This window comes from Tachysurus fulvidraco, chromosome 7 (genome assembly GCF_022655615.1).
Source record: "Tachysurus fulvidraco isolate hzauxx_2018 chromosome 7, HZAU_PFXX_2.0, whole genome shotgun sequence".
In the NCBI taxonomy this organism is placed as follows: domain Eukaryota; kingdom Metazoa; phylum Chordata; class Actinopteri; order Siluriformes; family Bagridae; genus Tachysurus; species Tachysurus fulvidraco.
In genome coordinates, this window is record NC_062524.1 from 28,339,783 (window position 1) to 28,359,317 (window position 19,535).

The 19,535-nt window shown below is 39.9% G+C and overlaps 3 protein-coding genes across 3 annotated transcripts in view; 2 read left to right on the top strand and 1 right to left on the bottom strand.

Moving 5' to 3' along the window:
• The window catches only part of LOC113649943 (natural killer cell receptor 2B4-like), a 469,259-nt gene that overhangs the window by 270,688 nt on the left and 179,036 nt on the right, over positions 1–19,535 (top strand). The gene's annotated exons all lie outside the window — the stretch shown is intronic.
• LOC113649997 overlaps positions 1–19,535 on the bottom strand; it is a 174,692-nt gene that overhangs the window by 115,806 nt on the left and 39,351 nt on the right. Inside the window, exons 11-13 of the mRNA XM_047816683.1 lie at positions 14,300–14,355; positions 12,823–12,923; positions 4,125–4,460 (exon numbers count right to left, since the gene is read on the bottom strand). Coding sequence (XP_047672639.1) covers positions 4,125–4,460; positions 12,823–12,923; positions 14,300–14,355 — 493 coding nt within the window. The remainder of the gene's footprint in view (positions 1–4,124; positions 4,461–12,822; positions 12,924–14,299; positions 14,356–19,535) is intronic.
• LOC113649996 (CD48 antigen-like) overlaps positions 9,214–19,535 on the top strand; it is a 100,741-nt gene continuing 90,419 nt past the window's right edge. Inside the window, exon 1 of the mRNA XM_047815898.1 lies at positions 9,214–9,522. The gene's annotated coding sequence lies outside the window, so the exon portion shown is untranslated. The remainder of the gene's footprint in view (positions 9,523–19,535) is intronic.

Here is a 19,535-nt window from a genome sequence, read left to right on the forward strand (position 1 = left end):
TGTGTGCTACTAATGTCTTTTTATTCTCAAGGTTAACACTTCTATATATGGTTATATGGTTGCAGTTAACTTCCTGCAACTGTCAGGCTGTGATTATATATGACTGAAACTTTCTCTTGCCGTGGAATTCAACAGCAAGTGTTAAAACCCTTCGCATTGCAGATTACTCCCAGTAAATACACTGTAGGCATCATAAGCTTTCACTACAAGAAAGAGATTTCATCTAAGTTTACAGTCAAAATAAGCAATATTAATCTTATCAATTCTATTACAGGAGAATACATGATTATAAGAAAAAGAAAAGCAATTCAGAGTTCTCCTGAATGTCTGAAAATAAAGCATAATAAAACATGCATTATAATCTTTTCTTTAGGAATCTTCTTCCTGCTGATTAGTTACAGCGTCTGATCCCTCGTTGTCTTCTTCTAAACACTCATATTCAAATCTTTCAACTCTTCAACCTTTTGTATTTTTACATCAATTTTCTTTTGTTTATTTACCTTACATTTCATTTTTCTTTCCCTATTTTTCCTTCTCTTTGTATTTTACATTTCACTTTTCTTTCCCTATTTTTCCTTCTCTTTGTATTATCTATGTCCGTCTGTCCACTGACGATTAACTTGATTGGTTGTGGTGTCCCTTTATATTATTATTATTATTTATTTGCTGAGATCCAGTATCAGGGCATAGGAAGATTCCTGTAACTCCATCCTGTACATGCCAGTCTCTCACAACATTACAGATACATTTTACAATGTACAGTTTCATTAAATCAAGCTTATTGGTTTTGCTGAAATATACAGGATTCATTCATGGCTCTCAGCAGTAATCAGTTTGTCAGTGACGGGGGGGTAAAAACGGACCCAAGTACAGGATAGCGTAAATTAAACAAGGATTTATTAACAAAAAACACCGAACAGGAACACGGACTCACGACAGGACGACAACAAAAGACAACAGAGGATTCCGCTCTGCTCAAGGCAACGTGGCTCAACTAAATAGTACAAATAATTAATCAGACATGAGGGACAGGTGTGCAGAGGTGGGGAGGAAAAGACAAGGGCGGGGCAGACACGTGAACACACAACAGAAACAAAAAGGCACATGGCCAAAGTCCGGGCTGAGTCCTGACACAGTCAGTGTCTCCATGAACTTTCAGCACATTTTTACTGTTGTTTAATTACAGATTTTGACCACAAGGTGGAATCAGCTATTTTTACAGAATTGCACTTTGTAAAACATCAGGAAGGCATTATTATATATTTGAAACATATTACACAAGTCTGTAGAGAAAGTCTGGACACTTAACATTCATCACTAATGAGGTAGGGCAAGGCAGCAGAGGGAAGGAAAAGCAACCTGAGACAACCTGAGAGATCTATGAGCATGTGAAGATAAAGTGAAGAAAGTGAAGCTAAAGTGAAGAAAGCTTTCCTACGAGTGCGTCACTTTGACTGATGACAGAACATGAGAAGTCAAAAATATATAAAACATTTTAGATCATATAGTGATGTGTTGAATTATTTGGATCTCCTCACATCTGAATACACCACAGGGTCTCTCTCTATTTCAACATCCGTTAATATGGCGTTTTCTTCCTTTAACACAGCAGAATTTATTACTATCTGAATCAGGAGGAGACTTTATCTTTCCTGTGATTTTATACCAAATCCTTTTCCCCTTTTTCCGCAAATCACTGTGAGAGATGAAATTTAAAACATTGTGAGTCAGTTCCTCATTTTTTTCTGAAAATAAAGAAGAAATTATCAGGTTAAATGTTAATGAACTGAACAAATATAAAAACTGAACTAAACACATTAACAAAAAGATTCATTACTTGCCTTTTGTTTTTTCTTTTTCAGCCGAATCCCCAAAATTATGAATAATATAATCAATAACACAAAAGTCCAGCTGATATCAGAACAAGAAGCAGTGAAGGGGGAGGATCAGGTTTATCTGTAATGATTAAGATATAATCATAAATGTAAGCAATTTATTATTTAAAAAAGAAAATAATCCTTCTGTCACGGGCTCGGGGATTAAAAACTGACCCAAATGCAGGAAGCTTAACAAAACCAGGGATTTATTAACTTAAAAATACATGAAACAGAGACAACAGGACAAAATAAAGGATTCCGCACTGCACAAGGCAACGCGGCTTAACTAAATACTAATAATAATCAGACATGAGGGACAGGTGTGCAGAGGTGGGGAGGAAAAGACAAGGGCGGGGCAGACACGTGAACACCGAACATAAACAAAAGGCACATGGCCAAAGTCCGTGCTGAGTCCTGACAGTACCCCCCCCTCGAGGCGCGGCTCCCGACATGCCAATCTGTCCTGACAGTCCCGACGGGGTCCAGGAGGGGGGAGCGAGGCACACGGCCAGGCAGGTGGTGGGAGCGAGGTGGGGGGGAGCAGGTGGGGAAGCAAGGCACACGGCGAGGCAGGTTGGGGGGAGCAATCCACAGACGAGCAGGGGCCGCGATGTCCACAGCCGAGCAGGGGGGCCGCGCGACGTCCACAGCCGAGCAGGGGGGCCGCGTGACGTCCACAGCCGAGCAGGGGGGCCGCGCGACGTCCACAGCCGAGCAAGGGGGCCGTGCGACGTCCACGGCCGAGCAAGGGGGGCCGCGCGACGTCCACAGCCGAGCAGGGGGGCCGAGTGCAAACCCCGATGCACCGCAGCCAGACCCACCTCTTGGAAACCAGTAAAGGGGAGGGAGGGCGGGGAGAAAAAAAATCCTCCTCCACCGAACAGAAAAATCGACAAAAAAAATCCATGGGGCAAAACACGGGCTTGCAACACCCCCCACGGACAGGAAGTTATACTATTACTAATACAGTAATAATCAAGACACATGAGGGACAGGTGTGCAGAGGTGGGGAGGAAAAGACAAGGGTGGGGCAGACACGTGAACACCGAACATAAACAAAAGGCACATGGCCAAAGTCTGAGCTGAGTCCTGACAAGTACAGATTTTTAATATCATTTGCTTCAATAAGTTTGTAGTTGATATAAAAATATAGATCATGTGTTGATGTATAACATAAAAGTCTATAACAGAGTTTATACAACACACACTAAGACCTGTGCTGAAGTAAACTACAGATCACTGAAGTACTGATGAAGTATTTACTATATCTGAACAATCTGAAGAGTAAAAACACTAAAGATTAAACCGGGAAAGTGTTTATTCACCTCTGTCTCACTCCATCATGAATATTCATTATTCTTTTCTTAACTACAGTAAAGTGATGAGAGTTTAGACTCACTGACGTACCTGAGACGTCACAGAGCTGTGTGATGATGAGAGAAGTTGTTTTATTGCTGACAGGGTTTGCAGACACACAGATGTAAGTGTTAGTGTCATTGTGTTGTATTTGAAGTGGGAGATTGAGGGGAACACTGAGATCTGTGTTATTGGTGATGGAGATTCTCTCATTCTCTCTGTACCAGGATAACTTCACATCTTCTCCATTCTCCACAGAACACAGGAGGAAACACGACTCTGTGGAAATCACACTTGGCTTTCCTCTTTCATTTATTATTACTGGAGTTGATACTGGAGCTAAAAACACAAACACGTTAAATACTTTAATCACATGAAGCAGAATGCATCTTTAATCATTAACAGAATTCCCACTCAATGTAGAAAATAATTTCCCAGGACTTCAGGATTATTTCTACACCCATGATGCCAGTAGAAAGCTGTGATGTAGCAGGGTTACTGTTTCACCCTGAAGATTATTTTCCTATAACAGCAGCACAACAGCAACAGCAACCCCAAGTGTTTTATTACTTTTATACAACAGACATTTACCCAAACGTGCATTTTTTTTATTTAATGATGAAAATCTGATTATTTGTTTAAAGTTACATTTAATTACAATGAATAAACACTTCTGTCCTGAAGAGATAAAAAAAACTTACAACTGTAAAACTAAAAATTACAGCTTTACCTCTGGCTGTTACAAAGCACTGACACTGGAGACTCCATAAATCTCTTTACTTCACCAAATCAACATCAATATTTATTTAATACAGTATTTAATTTTTTATTAATTATGAAGTTATGAGACTGAACACGGACATGAAGGAGACATGAAACACTTTTACTCACCATAAACACTGACACTGAAAGTCCTAGATGAGAGACGTCCAGTGATGACGTGTAATAAATAAACTCCAGAATCAGTTCTGCTGATGTTCCTGATGGTTAAAGCTCCACTGATTCTGTCCAGCTGCAGTCGCTCTTTAAATCTCTCACTGATGTCTGTAACAGTTTCTCCTTTATACACATAACTGTTCAATATCTTCTCCTCTAGTTTCTCAGGTCCATAAAACCACTGAATACGAGCATCACTCTGAATCCCAGTTATCCCAGTATGGAGAGTTATAGTGGTTCCTTCCACTTCCTGCAGTGTGACCGTCTCGTCTCCAGCTTCACACAGTAAACCTGCATCACAGCTTCAGCTACATCATTTCACATACACACTATACTGTGATGTGTGATTGTGAAGGAAAAACACAAACTTACAGCACAGCAGGAGAAGAAGAGTCCTGAGAGTCCTGATTTCTGCTACAATATTCACCAGGATTTGTCCCATTGCCCTGAACATCATCGTCACTAAAGAACTTTGGTATCAATGAAGTTCATCAACATCAGCTGCTGTTCTGATGTTCACAATTCAGCAAATGGACCTTAACCTGAGGAAACAAACATGAAACCTACATCAGCTGCAGTATTTGCAGCACAATTTTTACTAGATTAAGTTTTCTTAAACATTTAATAATTACTTTCAGTAATTAAATGTCTTCCTCAGCACAGAGAGAACAAACCCATACAGGACTTTACATATATGAGAAGGGAACAAAACAACAGATAAAATCATGTTAGAAATGCTCGGCCGGTCAAACAGACACATCTTTTACTTTTGATGAACTGGATGGATGGATGGCATATAACAGAAGTGCAAAGAGTACAATTAAGAGTCAAGAAGCTTTTATTGTCATTACAACTATATATATCTGTTACAGTACACAGTGACATGAGACAACGTTTCTCCAGGATCATGAAGCTACATTAAAATAAGACAGGGCTATAAGGACTTAGTAAGTCCTAGATACATAAAGTGTATCTGTGCAACCTGGTGTACACAGTGTGGGACAAGACAAACAAGACAGACAAGACAGTGCAGGACAAGACAATACAAAAAAAAAAAAAAGACAATACACAGAAACAGCGCCAGTGTAAATACTGTATGTTAAACAATATTGTGTTATACTATATATACTATATACTAGAATGAACGCAGTGTTATAGCAGCAGTTACATGAGATAATGTAAAGGATTGTGCAAACCAGCAAATGCCTAAAATGTGAGACAGTGTGTGCAAAGGGCAAAAAGTGTGCAATAACAGCATGTAAACAGGTTGATGGATATAAATAGTGGAAGTGTGTGTATTTGGTGTAGGTCTGTGCAGTCCATACAGGTGTGTGTGTGTGTGTGTGTGTGTGTGTGTGTGTGTGTGTGTGTGTGTGTGTGTGTTTGTATGTGTATGTGTGTGTGTGTGTGTGTGTGTGTGTGTGTGTGTGTGTGTGTGTGTGTGTGTGTGTTGTGCTCAGGCTTGTGAAAAGAAACTGTTACACATCTGGTCGTGAGGCCTGAATGCTTCGGTACCTTTTTCCAGATGGCAGGAGGGTGAAGAGTGTGTGTGAGGGGTGTGTGGAGTGAAGAGTGTGTGTGAGGGGTGTGTGGAGTGAAGAGTGTGTGTGAGGGGTGTGTGGAGTGAAGAGTGTGTGTAAGGGGTGTGTATGGGGTAACTCTTATATATACCGTGTCTATATTCTCTTATATATACACACACATGTACATATATATATATATTATATATACACATTCCCCTCCCCCACTTGGGTCAGTCTAAACAGCTCTCTTTTTTCATGCATTTACAGCATTTAGCAGACAAACTTATCCAGAGCAAATTACATTTTATCTTATTTTTATACAACTGAGCAATTGAGGGTTAAGTGGCAGCTTGGTGGACTTAGGAATCGAACTCACAACCTTCTGACTGATAGGCCAACACCTTAATCAGTAGGCCCCCACATCCCGGGACAGCATTTTATCATGCTACCCAAATACACACCACTGATCAAACGGGTGAAATCAGCAGTGAGGACAGTAAAGGTGTGTCCAGAGAGAGACATTTCATCTCTACAGCAGGAAAATGTTTGTTTCACAGTCCACATTGGACTCTCACACAGATATGACAGTAAAAGCATTTTGACTTGACTAAAGGCTGCTGTTTGCTGATAGGTGCGTGCAGTTCCTCCATATATATATATACTGTAGGAAATTACAGAAATTGCACCCAAATTCCACTCCAAGGTACACATCTAAAAGAGCTCATTCCTAAGTATCATAAAGTAATATGGTTAGGAATCTAAATGTATAAACTTGATTCAATTATAAATATGGGAGCGGCAGCAGGACATCAGGGATCATCACGAACAAAGGGTTAACGTGACCATGATCACCATTTAAAGTGACCAGTTGACTGATAACAATTGTAACAATAACAAGACAAGGTCTACGTGAGCGTGATTAACATTTAAAGACATCTGGCTAAATAACAAGGTGTAACAAGGTGTGACCCTATATATACATATAAATATACATATATATATATATATATATATATATGCAGTATACGTGCAGCTCCTCCATAAAGTACCATTATAGTGTAAATAAACAGTAATGCACTTTACCTTACTGTGACCTTAGTGCTGAATGATGCTGATGGGAATGCTGTCATTACATTCCTTAATTCCGTAGCGCAGGAACTCATCCATTTTGTTCTCTTCCCCTCCTTTGTTTACGGCTTGAGTGTTCTATCGAATATTTGAGTATCCTATGCGTCATGATATCTGATATCTGACCCAAGCTTTCTGCGCATGTGCAGTCCATCTTCGCGTCCTGCCCATTAGTCCGTTCTACTACTGCTAATGACTTGAGGATTTATCAGTGTTTTATAGTTTTTGTGCTTTTATTCAACATTATATTTGATTAGAAAGACTAGATTTAACAGTCGAATTTTATCGTTTGTGGCGGTTTAATTTGTGATTATTAAATTATTATATTATTCTAAACCTTTTTTTATTATTATTAAGATAAAGCATGTGAGAAAATACGTATTGATAATAATACTGATAATGTTCTTATTGACATATTGATATATTATCTTATTATCTTAATATTATCTTATTATCTTAATATTATCTTAATATCTGTGATATCTTATTGATATATTAATTGTAATATTAAATCTGTATGTTTAGAGCTATGGAAAATAGAAGTGTGAGGAAATCTACAATAATCATAAAATTAATGATAAATAACCTGCTATAACGTGACATAGATGGAGCTCTCTGGTCTGGGAGAAGACGAGTGGTTAAAATCAAAGAGGAAGAGAAGGAAGTCTTTAAATAATTTATTCTTCTCCAATTGGAGAACACACTGGCATCAATAAATCAAGAAATGCCATACTGTATCTTCACCCAAATGACGATGAGGTTCCTCTCTGTTCCAGTCTGGTTCCTCTCAAGGTTTCTTCCTCATATCATCTCAGGGAGTTTTTCCTTGTGAAAAGGAAAGCCTCCAGCTTGCTCATTAGTTATAGGGATAAATATACATTATTTAAAATTTTAAGTTAATCTTTTTAAATTAATTTTAAACTTCAATTGTAAATATTCACTTATTTATTTTTCTTCTTCTTCTTCTTCTTCTTCTTCTTCTTCTTCTTCTTCTTCTTCTATGTATTTCTTTTTTCTCTCTCTTCTGTTTCCATACTTCTGTAAAGTTGTTAAAAGTGCTATACAATTAAATTGAATTGAAAATATCTTCCAGATTTTACAGGTTTTCATGACAGTCGACATTGAAAAAACTGGGTATGTGTTTCTTTCTTTCTTTCTTTCTTTCTTTCTTTCTTTCTTTCTTTCTTGTTTGCAATGGTTTAGAGATGAGATAAACTTTGTAAACTTTACAGATCTCAGAATGTGACAAGTGTCAAAAAGTCAGAACCTGGAGTGTATTCAGGTACATTTCACATGCATGAACCCCTTTGTACATACTGTGTCTAGCGTTAAAGATTTATCTTGTATCTGCATTTTATACCCATTTTCCCTCCACTGTCTTCCTGCCTACTGGTAAAGAAGTCAGCTCAAATGTGTCATTTTCTTTAAGTGAGTCGATCTCCTCCTTCATTACACACTCTCATTCAGGGCCCTCAGGTGACATTAGGGCCTCCCTATCGGTTTGGGGAACACCACATACTGCCCTGTAACAATAATCAATGCTCACATTAGGGACATCATCAGTCTCATAATCCACTGGGTATTTTACAACTCGACTTTCTCTTACTGGGTAATGACCATTTTGATTTTGAATATTTCCTGTTAAAATGTTCATTTATTATGTTGTCTGTAACTTGACACATCGTTATCATCTATAATAACTTCCCTTCTGTTGTGTTCCAGGATATGAATCTCAGGCCCTCCTGCACTCTGTCAGGTCTTTTGTTTTTGTATTCTTAATCTTTAAGTCGTCGTCATCAGTTAGTGTCTGTTGTTCAGCCCTGTTCTGCTTATTAAATATCACTAGTCTGTGTTTAGACACTTTTATTGTCTGTGGATTATAGGGCTGTCCTTACTATAGCCCAGGAATATTCCTGTCTCACATCTAGGGTACAGTTTCTATTAACCATGTTTGTACACACAGCATTTTGTCCGAAATCCCACATCTTTGTAAGATACAGAGTTTGACCACAAGGTGGAAGCAGAGCATAAAGTAAATCATGATCAGACATCCAGGCATTTTATTTACGAATCTTCCAGAAGTTTCTAGTCACGTGCTGAATCCAAACAAACGGATCTTTTTAAATGAATCTTTGAAATGAATCGGATCTACAAGAGTCATTTAAAGACATTTCACAGCCTAAACTGGGCTAATAATATTAGGGATGTTAAAAATGCAGGAAAATTAGAACACATTGTGTATGGGTCAGAATTATTGGCATCTTTCAGAATATTGAAAAAATCTTTATCATTTATTTGCACTATTTGGTGTCATCCAGAAGTGGATGGATTCCCTTAGAGTCTGTTGTTCCTTCCTTTTACCTGAACAATGATCAGATAATTAGACACAGATTCACATTTAACACACATGTTTTTAATGAACAACCACCAAAGACACACAGAACCAGGGCCGTGCACAGAGGGGTGGCCGGGTGGCCAGAGCCACTGCCCCCTGCCCTCATTGACTGAGGTGCCCCTGTTCCCCACCACCACCGCTCCGCTCAAAGCATTCCTCTGATTCCGCAAATCCGCTCCAGGTTTTCCAGCTCTCTCCGCACGCCGCAAGCGCAGCATCACTCACAGTACTGTATGTGTCTGCGGCGCGCTCTTGAAACTCGGACTGAACACGACACGAAAGTTCACAAAAGCTGTCGCGTTAACAGGTAGGCTGCAAAACAGTGGTTGAATCTGCGGAATTTTATTTGTATTTATGTCCGTAATGTTTTGCTCTTGGTTTTCTACTAGTGATAACAACTTGTACAACATATTCACGTTCTTAGAATTAGAACATTCATTCATTTTCTACCGCTTATCCGAACTTCTCGGGTCACGGGGAGCCTGTGCCTATCTCAGGCGTCATCGGGCATCGAGGCAGGATACACCCTGGACGGAGTGCCAACCCATCACAGGGCACACACACACTCTCATTCACTCACACACACACCTACACACACACACACACACACACACACACACACACACACACACACACACACACACACACACACACTACGGACAATTTAGAATTAGCTGTTTGTCTAATTAAATTATTGTACTCTCGATCAGATCTAATAAAAACAACATTTTCTGTTGTTAGCAAAGTTTTAGACCCCCCCCCCCGCAAAAAAGACTAATAAAAAACAAAGTCTTCACAAAAAAGAAGACAGAGAGAGAGAAAGAGCGAAGGGAGGCTGCTAAAGGCAGTTCAACACTGCAAACATTGATTAAAAGCTCCAGCAGGTAAATCAGACACTTACAGGTAAGTGTTTTTAAACTGGCTGACAGTAAAGGATTCTGAATATGCTAGAGTTTGATAACAAGAAATATAGTCATTAAAGTATTTGAATGTATGAGTAATATTACAAGAACATAAATTTAATTAGCACTAAAGCCTAACAATTGTATTTAAAATATGATTGTAATAGGTTTGTTATTCATTCTCTATAATATATCTCTGAAACTGTCTCAGAATCAACTTAAGAGTAAAAGTCTCTGAGACAGAGACAGAAAAATTTCAGAATGAGAGAGAAAGGCAATACAATGACACAGAGGGGAAAGAGACAGACACAGAACAGGAAGAAATGGAGAGTGAGGCAGCCACAGCCATGTACACAAGTTTTTGCTTCAGTTACAAAACCCATCAGATCCTGCTAACGAAACACAATATAACATACAATGTGGCCTTCACAAAATTTTCAAATTCAGTTGGACCTTGTCGTCCAATTTTGCCGTTCCCAAAAAATGAACAGTTACGTTCGTTTCAGGGACAGTGGTATGAAGAACACCCCTGGTTAGAGTATTCTCCTGAGAATGATGCAATGTACTGTTTCAGCTGCAGGCTTTTTATGAATGATGAAAAGTATAAGATCAGGACAGGCTGGAAGTCAGTGGGGTTAAGTCTGTGGAAGCAAGCTAAAGGAAAAATGAAGGAGCATAGCAGGACAGAGTCACACATGCTAGGCATGATTCGGTGGAGTGCCTTTAAAAGAAAAGCATTGGATACAGCATTGGAAAAGGCAGACTTTGAGATGCAAGCAGCCAAAGAAAGAGAACGGCAAAAAAACAGGGAGATTATCTACTGACTGACTGACATTATATTGTACTTAGCAAAACAAGGCATGGCATTCAGAGGTGACAATGAAAGCCTCTCAAATTCAAACAAAGGAAATTTCTTAGAGTTTGAAGAGTTGGTTGGCCAATATGACAGTGTCCTTAAGCTTCATCTCGACAACATCAAAGAAGAACAAGCATCATGTCAAAAACCTCAGGTGTCTCTCTTCTCAAACCGAATACAAAATGACCTAATTAGAGCCATGGCTATTTATGTGAAACAAGAAATACTGAAGGAAGTAAGGGAAGCGTCAATTTTTCAATTTTACTTGATGAGACTACTGATTTATCACACATTGAACAGATGTGCTTTGTTGTGCGTTATGTACATGACATGACCATAAAGGAGCTTCATTCAGCTCGGTGATGTTCAGTCAACAACAGGAGAACAGCTTGAGGACATGGTACCAAATAGAAATGTTTTGTGTAAAAGGGAAAGGTAAATATAAAAATTTAAAACAGCAAATAGTTTCTGTTATTATTACCAATGTGTAATTGTGAATCATAAAAAAAATTTGGTTATCAAGATCTTTCAGGACATGGTACCAAATAAAATAGTGTTGCTGTAAATGGAACAGGTAAATATAAAAATGTAAAACAGCAAATAGTTTCTGTTATTATCAGCAATGTGTAATTGTTGTTGTGTTCTATCAAAACATCTACAATAAAGTCTAAAATGTATTTGAGCGTGTGCTACCCAAGGCCACTTACAGTCAGAGAGACACTGACAGTGAGTTTTTTTTACAGCCACCACTGATTCACAAAAGAAAACTTTAATTGACAATGTTTAAACATATCCTTCTCAAAGTGCAGAGTAACAAGAAATGTTTTTCATAGGGGGTTTTTACACCTGGTCACTTCATGCGTTTTCTGTGATCCGATAGCTATCCGATGGTAAAAAGACAAGGTCTAAATGCCCTCCGGAACGTTATGATCTTTACTGCTGAAGATTTCCAGTGTTGCTTCCATTTTTGTCTTCCTTTCCCTGCTCTTGGCAGATGTACAGTAACTGTAAGAAAGAGGAGAAAGTGTTTTGGCATTGTATCACTATTACAAAAATAAACAGTTAGGTTTTGAGGGTAGGGTAGATATGACTATTAGGAAAAACATAGCAGTAATACATTATGGTACAGTAATAGCAGAATACAAAATAGCAATGGATGGGTTAGCTAAGCAAATGCTTTACTAGTGATTTAGCAAAAGCCTGATAAAAAGGTGATGATTCTTTCTTCCAGAGGACTTGGTGGCTGCTGTGCTTCTTTCAGTGGTCTCTGTAATGCCTGCAGGTGATGAGTTTTCTCCAGATGTGGATGGTGCAGAAGATGCAGATGGGAGTGACTCTGTGCTTGTATCATCTGGTGCAAGCAAACATATCATGTAATGCTATAATGTGATGTATTCATTGCAAATATTATGAGCTGGTTCACGTAACCACTTTATAGAACACTCTTAACACACACACACACGTTACCCTGAGATGATGAGGGTGACATGGTAGACACCCTCTTTATATGTTAGGTTATAATATGGGATTTGGTTCTGCATGCAGAGCCAGGTCACCAGTGCACTGGATCGGATCGCAGATAGACTGGGTACATTTTTGAATGACAGACAAGTAGAGGGTATTCTATGCTTCTCTGATGCGTTTCCGAGTTGTGCAAAGGAAATTGGGAGCAGCTATAGCTGGCTCGTTTATTCTGTTAATGTAATTTTCCTCTAAATAAACATGCCAACTTTAAGTCTCCAGATGTAAAACTTCATTGTGACATTTCTAACTTTTATTTTTAGATTAAAGTGTGTTTCCACTCAAGATTTTCTATATGGGTAACTTTAGGCTAAGACTAAAATCTTACCTGTCACGCCATCAATATCCAGACTGTCCGCCGAACTCCTCGGAGTTTCAGGCTCCTCTTCACCTGCTTCATGGCTATCCAGCAGCTCCAACGGCTGACAGCTGGGTTTATCAGCCATAACATGGCTAAGCTCAATATAAAATGAGCAGGTGATGCGACCACGACCACTTCAGTTATTCGAGTCATTTACCTCTTTAAAACCTGTTACATGTCTACGTCTCGTTACCGAGCCACTACCGCTAGGAGGCGAGACTGCATCAACTTCATTGTAACTTCATTGTAACTTTTAAGCATTAAATCCTCTAAATACACGGTTAAATTATATATTGTTTGAAAGCTTAGACTCTCAGGATTTTATTAAGTGCACACACAAAGCATAATATGATTTATAGTAATTTAAACATTTGATAGAAAATTTGAACTAGGTGGCGCTAGTTCGATCTGTTTACTCACCTTTAACGCTGGTCTTTAAATTTCCCGTTCTTCACATTGTCACTAATGTTAATGTATTTTCCAAAACAAATGCTTGTAAAAATCCCCGAGAGTCCAAAAAACTTGAAAATGTAATCCTTTTAATCCAAAACGCTTTGCTCGCCTCACAAGAATTATGTGTTTGACCGGAAACTGAACACGAAGCTTCACTTCCGCCCTTTGTTGGACTCCTACGTCTCATTGGACACATACCAAAATTTCAAAACGCGTCAGATTTGTAGTCGAGGATGTGACGAATCAAACAAGCCCTCGCATGAGCCAACCAGTGCCTGTGCGGCCGAGATAGGCAGCTAAGAAGCCAATGAGGTCTCTCCATGCTATGTGGGTGACCCTCCCTTTGACTGACATTTGCTCCGTCCAGTAGCGATTTGATGTTTCGCGAGCATCATAGCTCTTTAGCCAATAAGGAGACGATTCCAACGAGATGCAACATGATACATCTGGTGAGTTCGGGCTGTGCAATAAGCGTGCGCATATTATTTTTTTCAGCTTTATTGCGCAATTCTCGAACGTTTCACACTCTCACACCTCAGGGTGTCAGTTTACAGGCATTTTTTCAAAACAGAGTTATAGGCAGAGAGTCTCTTTGTTATAGGACTTTTGAACTAAGCATGTAGTCCTTTTATACAAAGTTATACAGTAAAAAAAATAAACAAGAAAAACCTGAACAGATGGACATGTCCATAGAAAAATATTCATATAAAATCCATTTTTGAGTCTTTTGACTTCATTTTTTTTTTTGGTGAAAGCCAAGACATGTGGCTATGGCCCTCAGTTGTTGTTTACCAACCAGCATTAAATACAGCAATGTATGTAATCAGTTTATCAGGTAAACAACTCTTTCCAATGAGATCAAGCTCACCTCTGTGTGTCAAAGTATATGGGAGCTGTACCACTTTTTATGTGGGTATGTCATCTAGGTGAAAATCATGAAAATGGGGGGGGCGACAGGTGAGAGGTTAAATTTAGCTTTAAGGATTTTCACCTTTCTTTGGCACTGCAGCCACGTTCTTCTGTGTCCTCGTTCTTCCATTTTGCTTGCTATAGTTTCAAAAACATTGCGGTTACGGTAGGAGCCTTCTAATTTGGCCTGAATTGAAGTGTCTCCCCAAATGTTAATTAGGTCTAAGACCTCACTCTCCCTCCACTGCCTTCCATCACTGTAATCCATTTTTGTTAACATGTCACGTGTCACATTTTCACCGGTGCATAATTGTGACGAATGTCGATGTAGATTGACGTAAAAATCCGCCTTGGGTGTCCACACTGTGGCCACATTGGAAAAAATCAGATTTGGGTCTGATTCAGGACCACATATGGAAGTGGTCTGAATCTGATTAAAAAAAAATCAGATTCAGACCACATATGGAAGTGGTCTGAATCTGATTTAAAAAAACTCAGATCTGGGCTAGATTTGAGTGTTCACAATACTCCTGAAAAAGTCTGACCTGGTCAGTTGACCCCAAAAAAATCAGATTTGGGCCACTTTTACCTGAAGTGTGAACGGGGCCTAACTCTGACTCCTCTGTGTCTCTGCTCGGACTCCCCTGACATAGAGGAGTGTCTATAACATTATTTATCCATTGTTCCTTTTTTAGCTTTTTTTTTTTTTAATGGTGAGATCCACCCTGAGTACCTCAAGTCTCTGGATGTTGTGGGGCTGTCTTGGTTAACACGCCTATGCAATATCGCATGACTGCAGGGGACAGTGCCTCTGGACTGGCAGACTGGGGTGGTGGTCCCTCTGTTTAAGAAGGGGGACCGGAGGGTGTGTTCCAACTACAGGGGATCACACTCTTCAGCCTCCCCGGAAAAGTCTATGCCAGGGTACTGGAGAGGAGAATTCGGCCGATAGTCAAACCTCGGATTCAGGAGGAACAATGCGGGTTTCGTCCTGGTCGTGGAACACTGGACCATCTTTATACCTTCGCCAGGTTGCTGGAGGGTTCATGGGAGTTTGCCCAACCAGTTCACATGTGCTTTGTGGATCTAGAGAAGGCATTCAACTGTGTCCCTTGTGGTAACCTGTGGGGGGGTGCTCTGGGAGTATGGGGTCCGGGGCCCTCTGCTAAGGGCTGTCCAGTCCCTATATGACTGGAGCAGGAGTTTGGTTTGCATTGCCAGCAGTAAGTCAGACTTGTTCCCGGTGCATGTTGGACTCCGGCAGGGCTGCCCTTTGTCACCGGTCCTGTTCATTACATATATGGACAGGATTTCTAGGCGCAGTCGGGAACCGGAGGGAGTCCAGTTTGGGGACCACTGGATTTTGTCTCTGCTTTTTGCAGATGATGATAAATGTTGGCTTCCTCAAATCAGGACCTTCAGCGTGCTCTGGGACAGTTTACAGTCGAGTGTGAAGCGGTGGGGATGAGAATCAGCACCTCCAAGTCCGAGGCCATGGTTCTCAGCCGGAAAAGGGTGGCTTGCCCCCTTCAGGTTGGTGGAGAGCTCCTGCCTCAAGTGGAGGAGTTTAAGTATCTTGGTCTTGTTCACGAGTGAGGGAAGGATGAAGCGGGAGATCGACAGGCGGATCGGTGTATCTTCTGCAGCAATGCGGTCGATATACCGGTCTGTTGTGGTGAAGAAAGAGCTGAGCCGCAAGGCAAAGATCTCTATTTAGCAGTCGATCTACGTTCCTACCCCCACCTATGGTCATGAGCTTTGGGTCATGACCGAAAGGACAAGATCCCGGATACAGTCGGCCGAAATGAGTTTCCTCTGCAGGGTGGCGGGGCGGTCCCTTAGAGATAGGGTGAGGAGCTCGGTCACTCAGGAAGAGCTCAGAGTAGAGCCGCTGCTCCTCCACATCACGAGGAATCAGCTGAGGTGGCTCGGGCATCTGTTCCGGATGCCTCCTGGACGCCTTCCTGGGGAGGTGTCCCAGGCATGTCCAAACGGGTGGAGGCCCCGGGGAAGACCAAGGACACGCTGGAGGAACTATGTCTCTCGGCTGGCCTGGGAACGCCTCGGTATTCCCCCGGTAGAGCTAGAGGAAGTGAGGAGAGGGAAGTCTGGGTGTCCCTGCTTAGACTGCTGCCCCCGCGACTCGGCCCCGGATAAGCGATAGAAAATGGATGGATAGATTTTTAATGGATTTTGTAATTATTATATAGACATGATGTTTATTTGAGTTTTGACAACATACAGTTTTATTAAATCTTAGTTTCATTACTTACATTTTACAATTTACAGTTTCATTGCAAACACATTCATTTAAAGCATATAGGTTTTGCTAATCAGTCAGTGTCTCCATGAACTTTCACAGGCAAATGTAATAAAAATGTAAAAAAAAAAAAAAAAAAAAAAAAAAAGTTAAATACTGATTTTGACCACAAGGTGGAAGTAGCAATTTCTTCAGAATTGCATTTTAGTTTGTAAAAATAACTATCAGCAGGGCATTATATTATATATTTGAAACAAATTACACAAGTCTGTAGTCCTGTATCTTCATGACCAAGGTGTCCTTCGCAAAGGACTTCAACATCCGTTACTGTGGAGTTTTCTCCCTGTAACACAGCAGTATATTTCACTATCTGAATCAGGAGGAGACTTTATCACTCCTGTGATTTTTAGAACTCATAGAAAATAACCAGAACAATCCCAGGGTTTTTATTTAGCACAGTGGCTAGAATAACAAAAAACAAAAATCTGAACAAACTATTCCAACACAGTTCAGTAGTGAGGATTTTATGAGATTCTTTACTGATAAAATTGAAAGCATCAGGAACACAATAGTTGATGTTCAACATGTGAGAGCAGCTTGTGACACAGCCTCACTTAAAGCTCTACACTCACAACTACAGTGCTTTACAAGTAGAGGACAGGAAGAGTTAGATAAGCTTATTACTACAGCTACACCAACAACTTGTTCACTAGACCCCATCCCATCTAAATTACTGAAAGAAGTGTTACATAAAGCTGGTGAGCCTCTTCTTAATATTATTAACTCCTCGCTATCTTTAGGTTACGTCCCTAAATCTTTCAAGTTGTCAGTAATTAGGCCCCTCATTAAGAAACAGAATTTGAATCCTAATGAACTATCAAATTACAGACCTATTTCACATCTTCCGTTTATGTCTAATACTAGCAAAGGTTGTCTGTTCAACTGAGCTCCTTCTTACAGGAGAACAATATCTTTGAAGAGTTTCAGTCATGTTTCAGGCCCCATCAGAGCACAAACTGCACTTGTTAAAGTGACTTGTTCTTAGCTTCGGACCAAGACTGTATGTCCCAATAAGTTCTACTTGACCTTTGTGCTGCGTTCGTCACTATAGATCACAACATTCTCCTAGATCGCTTACAAAATTACACAGGTATTCATGAACAGGCTTTAAGTTGGTTTAGATACTACCTGTCTGATCGATACCATTTTGTAGAATTAAATGGTGAATCCTCCAGTTTATTGCCAGCTAATTATGGGGTCCCTCAAGGATCTGTCCTAGGACCTCTGCTTTTCTCGATATACATGCTTCCATTAGTGAACATTATTAGAAGGTATTGGATTAGTTTCCACTGTAATGCTGATGATACACAGCTATCTAACTCATCAAAACCAGATGAAATAGCTAAATTGTCCAAATTAACTTGTTAGAGAGATAAAAGATCGGATGAGCTGAACTTTTCTGTTGTTAAACTCTTATAAGACAGAAAAACTACCTATCGGTCCAAAAACAAGTACACAGAAACTCTCACAATTCAACTTCCATTTAGAGGGATGTACTGTTACTAGTAGCTCAACAGTGAAAGACCTGGGTGTTTATTAGACAGCAACTTGTCTTTAAAATCATATCGGCCATATTACAAACACAGCCTTCTTCCACCTTAGAAATATTGCCAAGCTGAGAAACATCCTGTCTGTATCTGATGCTGAGAAGCTAGTTCATGCATTCATGACCTCTAGACTGGACTATTGTAATGCATTACTACAGTAGGTGATTGTCCTGCATCATTAATAAATAGACTACAGTTAGTCCAAAATGCAGCTGCCAGAGTTCTCACTAGGACAAGAAAGTATGACCATATAACCCCAATTTTATCATCTCTACACTGGCTACCTGTTAAGTTTAGAATTGATTGCAAAATGCTGCTACTTACGTACAAGTCTCTTAATGGTTTAGCTCCCATGTATAGCCTATATGCTAGTTAGCCTTCTAACACGTTACAATCCTTCACGCTCTCTGAGATCACAAAACTCAGGACTTCTGGTAGTTCCCAGAATATTTAAGGCTACCAAAGGTGGTAGAGCGTTTTCGTATTTAGCTGCCAAACTTTGGAATAGTCTTCCTGATAGTGTTCGGGGCTCAGACACACTTTCCCAGTTTAAATGTAGATTAAAAACTCATCTCTTTAGTCAGATGTACACATAATACAGCCCATAATATTGTGCATTATTACATCAGACTTGCAAATATTATGAACAGCAGTTATGTTACTTCCTCTCCACTGCTTCTCTCTTTCTACCCATCCCGAGGCATCCAGAAATTGTACCAGCTCCGATCGTCTTCCGTGCGATGAAGATTTTGGACCCCTGAGATGAGGCCGACTCTGAGAATCCTGAGGCATCTAGAGATGTTCCAGCTCCAGTTAGACTGTGATAATAAAGAGGAGATGTGAACTTAGACACTTAGATTCTGCTATACTCAGACCTGCCAACCTTGGAAAAAATTTTTGAGTAGCAACTTACTGCAGCGACGCAGCGAGAGGTCAGGCACATTTGCTGGTCAGTGTTGATTAAGTTCACAGGCTCACTCATCACAACTTTTTACTGTATTTTTCCTATATAAATACTGGCAAATAAAGTAAAACTTGATTTGTGCGTAAAACTTAAACTTGAGGCACAACACCGGTCAAGAACTTCTGAGGGGCATATACTTGCTTCTTTTTAGATTTGCTTCCCTCTCCCTCTCTGTCAGTATCCTCATCTGACATCATGTGTATTACTAACGGCAAGGCACACACAAAACACACACATCATCATTCTCATGTGTTTCATAACAGGTTTCCATGCGCATTTGCTTGAAAACACTTTGTACATTATTAATATGTTGTACAATAACAATACTACTAAAATAAAGAGTATAACGCTATGTGCATGATCGTTTGTGTATAATATCTGCATACTATTTTAACAACTCTTTATGTATTGCCATAAATTTGATCTAATGAACTAAACAGTAACTTCATATCTGACAACACATACATGTGTTAATTTTCTCAGCAAT